At 41.5% G+C, this 6,240-nt stretch overlaps 1 protein-coding gene across 1 annotated transcript in view; it reads left to right on the plus strand.

The window, feature by feature from the left end:
• Positions 1–67: 67 nt before the first annotated feature.
• The window catches only part of LOC104491101 (serine/threonine-protein phosphatase with EF-hands 1-like), a gene marked incomplete at its 5' end in the record, with an annotated part of 8,931 nt that continues 2,758 nt past the window's right edge, over positions 68–6,240 (plus strand). Inside the window, 7 exons of the mRNA XM_010133464.1 lie at positions 68–104; positions 565–714; positions 2,789–2,851; positions 2,978–2,989; positions 4,441–4,626; positions 5,276–5,418; positions 6,081–6,187. Coding sequence (XP_010131766.1) covers positions 68–104; positions 565–714; positions 2,789–2,851; positions 2,978–2,989; positions 4,441–4,626; positions 5,276–5,418; positions 6,081–6,187 — 698 coding nt within the window. The remainder of the gene's footprint in view (positions 105–564; positions 715–2,788; positions 2,852–2,977; positions 2,990–4,440; positions 4,627–5,275; positions 5,419–6,080; positions 6,188–6,240) is intronic.

The raw sequence follows: 6,240 nt of genomic DNA on the forward strand, positions 1-6,240 counted from the left end.
TATAGCACAGAAAATCATGCAGGAAGAGCATACTGAAAACCAGTTTATGATGCTGTCCTATTTTCAGATACGGCTTCACAAAAGAAGTTTCAAAGAAGTACAAGGTAAGATTCTCCTCCTTCCCCTATATTTTCTTTGTAAGCTTGCACACGTAAAGTGAAACCTGTGTCAACAAGGAAACTTTCAAACATTTTATCTAGGTGCAGTATAGAATGACTTTAGTAATGTAGTTGAAATTACTTTGGATTATCAGTGGAATAAACTGACAAAACAATTTTAAGTGTTAGCCTTTCGTGCTCAGAGATCTATGGGATGAAATAAATGACATCCGTAAGGCCATTCAAGAATACAAAAAGAGGTGAATGTGAAAGAAAAATTGAACACTACGGAGACAATCAAATGGCCCTAAAGTAGATGTCAGAACATGTTTGTCAATGTTGCAGCTTGGGGTGTCACCTGAATGGAACTGTTCATACAGACTGGCAGACACTTCAGCTAAATCTCGAACTTGGAACCAACAGAATCTGCCAGAAATAGGATCTAATATAAAAGTATGTTTTACAGGACCATGGGAAAGAGATTTTGTGTCTTCTGCGAGATATCTTTAGCTGGCTTCCCCTTGCCACTATAATTGATAGCAAAGTTCTGATCTTACACGGAGGGATTTCAGACACCACAGATTTGGATTTCCTGAATACACTTGAGAGAAATAAGGTAAGTGATCACATTCATGCAGGGGTAATACCATTTTCTTTAAAAAGTTTAGCAGTACAAATGCTAAGATGAAGTTGTTTGCATTAGGAGAGGAAATGGTTGCTGTATAAGGTACATATGGAAAAGAGTCTTATTTTTCTTCAAAATCAGTGCTTAGGAAGGAAGGTTTCAGTAGGTGTGGGGAGTGGATTGTTTGGCTGCTGTAAAATAATGTGGGTCTTTTGACTTTGAAATACCTAAAAGCACTTTAGATACCTCCCTGCAGTGATGACGCAGTAGCCAGCAAGTATGAAAAGTACTTAATTCACAGGCATTTCTAAACACTTTAGAAATCAATATCTAGCCACATCTTTCTAGCACTGCCTTTTGTCCTGGGGCTGCGCTTCTGCCATCTGTTGTGGGGCAGTAGTTCTTCACCTGTAAGGCGCTCCCTTGGCAGTAGCTGAGCTTTGCACATGTGGGAGAGCCTTTCCAGCCTGATCAAACTTCAAGATCTGGCCTTTGGATTTGTTCTGGTTTGTGGGGTTTTTTAAATGGTGAGCAAACACAGCTCTTTCAAATTAGTGGAAAATGGTGTGGGATTTGGTCTCTACTTGGACAACTAAATCAAGATGTCTGCTCATGATCAGACTGCTTAGGCTCCTTGTAATCAAGGGAGATCCAGGATATCTGGTGGAGATCCAGGTCATCTTATTGCTCAGGCATATGTCTCCAGTGCTGTTTATAGAAACACCGTCTAATCTAGGGATGTCCCCTCTGGCCTCTGCCTGCCTTCGGAAAAAGTCTTCTTTAGGTCTGATTCATATCTGCCCACCTCACACTAATTTACAGGAGGATCCCAGATGGCACAAGATACCTATGTTTAAGCAACCTTGTGTACCTTGTCATTAGTGTCTGTGGAATCTAGAGCTATTTCTTTCATCCTCATGTTTTCTAATGCAGAAATAACTGCTTTGCAGGACACTCAGGTGTATGTCTGTTTCTTAAAGATGTGAAAAAGGACAATGAATAATTCAGATCATTGGAGTCTAGGGTCCGTTGGCTGTACCAACGCACACTAAAACTGTGTGCCTCACTACAGGTGTGAGGTGTCTTAACTGTGAGCTGTGTTTTGCCCACGCTTTCACCAAGGCTGGGCTCAGTGTGTTACTGATGAGGGATGTGCAAAATGCCTAATTAACAGGTCGAAGTTGCTGTCAGAGGAGAGCATTGCTAATGAGACATGTGTGGGCCACAACTCAGGGCAGTGTCACTCAAGGCCAACTGATGTATTTTAATTGTTACAGCTGGCAACTGACAGGTCTCAAATACCGGTCAGTGCACTGGGGAATTCCCCAGTGTTTTGCATTTTGGTTTGCATCAGTCCTTTTCTTTGTTAAACAGTAGAATTTGGAGGGTTTTGGGGGTGTGTGCTTTGTTGTTATTGGTTGGGGTTGGTTTTTTTTTTTGGTCCAGAAATGAGCTAGTATGAGAAAATTTCCAATGAGAAAAGATACTCCCTGGAGAGGAGCCTGTATTAACGAGCATTCATGTAGCCATAGCACACAGCTCCAACAAAGCAAATGCCCATGCGTATTGGAGGAGGTTGATTTAACAATAAATGGGCGTTATGTAATCTTCATCAATTTCACTGTCACCCTCCCGACAGCCCATTTATTTTAGCCAAATGACCCTAGCAGCATGCCACTCTATCAGAACAGGAGTGAACACAGCTTCACCTTCAGTACAGTGTACATGTGTCTTTCCAGTTTCCAGTGAAGCTGGACACCTAAGAGTCACCCCTGAGCCCAGACTGTGCTTGCTGTATGGTGAGACCTTATGAGTGACTGTGGCTGGGAATGAGTCTGTGTGTCGGGATAAGAATATGACAGCAGCTCTGAAGAGGCGGGTCACTGATAGACACAAAGCAAAATTTCTGCAAGTGCCAAACACCTGCAGTCTCTAACAAACCTGTGAGTTGAGGACGTTATGAGAGTTCCATACTGAGTATGGGGAATGGGAACTGATGTGCCTTCTAGCTGACATCTCTGTATCTGTGCTCCGGTAACTCTTACAATTTTTATTTTTTTAAAAGTTGAAGTCTTTGATGCGGCCACCGAAGTCAGTGAGTGACAGACACGACCAAGTGAAGGAAAGAGTTCCCACAACCCGACCCAGTAAACACATGGCCAACCAGAATGCTGCAGGGAAAACCCAACGCATCTCCTCCTTGGGCTCCACTGAACCTCCAGGCTCAAATTTGCCTCCAGATCCTGCCCTGAAGGAATGGAAACAAGTAGGTAAAACTAAAGACAGTGTGATACGGAACCCCTCCCTCCCAAAACCAGCAGGTCCTCTGTTCAGGCAGTGTGTTTGAGTCTGAGGGAACTGTCTGTTAACTGTCTGTCCATCATTCTTGGGAGCATACTAGTTATTTCGATGCCTTTTGTAGACCTGGTAATAAAGGCTTACTTTACTTACAAGTACGATTTACCCAATGTTTTCTTATCCGTTAGAAGGAAACTGCTCGGTACGAAATGTGTTTGCATGCCCTCGTGTGGCTGGATCTGGGGGTACATACATGGTTGTCAGTTTAAGTAGGTCAGACTTTGTAATTATTGGTGATAGTGACCACCTTTTTTTGGCTGTGGTTTTGGCAGCAAAATGCTGATACTGTCCAAAAAAACACCAACTCCTGAGATCTACAGACAGTTTACTCCAGAGTGGGAAGTTTTTGTCTTCCGGCTGTTCATTTCCTCGGGAATATTAGAGGCAATATGGAGCTCTTGTCATACTGTAATTTAATAATTTGGGAAAATTTGAAAAGCTTAATTTGCACAGTGATTTAGAAGCACAGAATTGATATTTATAAAAGTTTATTTTTCTGAGCTTCTCTTCGGACAACTGCTTTAAGGGACAGACAGTTTTCTTTTGCTTCTTGGGAAACAAATCTCTCTCTGAAAATGTGATTTCCTAAGATACGTATCTGACCTACGAACTAATATAATGGGCACTTGCAATCCCCTGCAAAGCTAACACTCCTCCAGCTAACCAAGTGTCTGCTGAGCCACGCTCACAAAGGTGGAGTGTGTTAATGTAAACCTCGTCCAGTGAGGTTTAAACAAAAACATTTTGCCTAATGTTTGATACTGACTAGAATTATTAGGTTAGGTGATTTCAAACCATTGTATTTCATCCTCATGACTGAATCTTGCTAAAATGCTAATACATAAAATCTTGTTTTGAAACATGAGATAACCAAGGAAATAAAGCCAAAGGCAACTCCTGTCATGTTTAGAGCAGATGCACCCACGCTTAGTTTAGGTAAACCCACAGACCCATGTGGTTATCAGGTCTGTGCTGGGAAATAGAAAATGCCTCTCGTGCTTGCACAGGAAGAAGGCAGGTTTCGCTCTCTTTGAAATAGCCCAGGTACCGTTCCTGATACACCTATCAGAGTCTGGAAACCTCAGCTGTAAAAAGAAGGTGCATTTCTGAAATGACAATCATCTGAAAAAAAGATCATCCAAAATCTAAATAATGTTTCTTAAGGAAAGTAGAACAAAAGTTTCAGCCAAAAGGAGTGCCCTCTGAAAGGAAGGAAGAAAACGCAAGTCCTACCTGTTAGCTCAGGTGTGTCTTCTCCCTGTACTGTGGGCTTTTGCTACGGCCAGGACTTGAGACAGACATAGCCTGTCAGTCCTCACTTACTGTCAGTCCTCACTTGCTTGAGTTTGTGATTTGTAGATCTTTGACATTCTCTGGAGTGATCCAAGAAGCCAAAATGGTTGTACACCAAACAAGCGTCGAGGAGGAGGTTGTTACTTTGGTCCTGATGTCACTGCCAAGCTGTTTAAAAGGTATAATCTGAAGATGCTCATCAGGTCTCATGAATTTAAGCCAGAAGGTTATGAGATCAGTCATGATGGCAAGGTAAGATGCTTCCATGTAAAGGAGAGTTTTCCTGTGAATTTCACAGGCACATGTACAGCGGATTTGTCTGCAAAGTTAATTTAAAAAAAAGTGTGACTTCTTTAAAATAGGTTTGGGGGAATTGTGTGCTAGATAGATGATAAAACAAATTATGGAGTTCTGACAAACAAAATTCTTTACAGCTTCAGGGACTGGGAACTGGCTTAATACTCTTGTGAAAACAAATGAATATCAACAAAATCTCTGAGAAGAGTTTTGTGTAAATACGGCGCAAGAGATACTCTAAGACTCTAGAAACGTGTTAACTTAGTAATTTCTCTTCTAGTCCTGCTTCCCGACATGCTGTATCAGGAGGCCAGCAAAAATCCTGAAAAACAGGTCTATCTTAGAAAGAGGATTCTGTTAAATAGCGTATTATTTCACATTGTCCTCTGAACTGAAGTCTTTCTAGCAACAGGCCAAAAATACAGGCCTGGAGCTCTGAGTCAAAAAGTGAGAGCAATTTGGTGGACAGCATAGTTGTTGATCTCTGGTTTTATATGTAGACACTTAAATTTGTAGCCTGTGTGTTTTTGTAAGATCAGATTCAGAAATTAGTCTCCAGAAGGGGTTTTCTAGCCAATCCAGTTTCTTTGTTTCCTGTGTTCAGGTTATTACTATATTTTCTGCCTCTAACTACTATGAAGAGGGGAGCAACCGGGGAGCGTACATCAAACTGAATCCTGAACTGATTCCTCGGTTTGTGCAGTATCAAGTCAGCAAGTACACCCGCAGGCAGAATCTTCCGGAGAGGTAAAGCTGTGTGTCGTATGTGGTGCGCGTGTGCTCACTTAGCATGTTGTGAGTACCCGCCACAAATCTATAATCTGGCTGAATAACTGAATAGGCATCTGTTTTCCTTGGTTTTCCTTGTTTTTCTATTTCTCAATTTAAAAACTAATTCAGTAGACAAAACATGTTCCAAGTGCTCTAACTTGGTTTCCTGAGAAACTCCTGAAGGTAATTAGACGTGGTAAGACATTAAAACAAACAATTGTCAGGGACTCGTGCAAGGCCTGCGCCTGTCTGTCAGGTCTGCTTTAAGGCTGCAGCGTTAATCTGGACAAATCCTGTTATGAATTGAGTCCAAAAAGTTTATCATGGCAGCTTTGCCATGCCTGGCACTGTGGTCAGATTTACTAAAGCAAAGCAGCTTAGAATTACCTGCATAAACTCATAATTATCTATCTATCTCATCAATTATCTCATAAATTCAGATTATTCTTATGGGGCTTTTTCTGTTCTGTTGGTTTGGTGGTGTTATTTTTTTTTCCCCTCAATGTTCATTTTTTAGGATGATCATGAACATACTACGTGTTAAAGGATGTAAGAATTTGCTAATGAATGTTGAAGAGCATAGAATGCTAGCAGATTAAAAACCTTTAATGATCTGCTTTTCATTTTTTTCCTCCTAGGGTGGGTACAATAGAATCATCTGCCTTAAAGACCTTACAAGAGAAGATTTATGCTCACAGGTCTGAACTCACTAGTGCTTTTGCACAGTATGACACCAACGGCACAGGTAACACTGCCTCTCTGTCCAGGTGCCGCCAAGGTGAAAACAGCTTCTGTGTT

The sequence above is a fragment of the Buceros rhinoceros genome, unplaced genomic scaffold, assembly GCF_000710305.1.
Source record: "Buceros rhinoceros silvestris isolate BGI_N320 unplaced genomic scaffold, ASM71030v1 scaffold27973, whole genome shotgun sequence".
In the NCBI taxonomy this organism is placed as follows: domain Eukaryota; kingdom Metazoa; phylum Chordata; class Aves; order Bucerotiformes; family Bucerotidae; genus Buceros; species Buceros rhinoceros.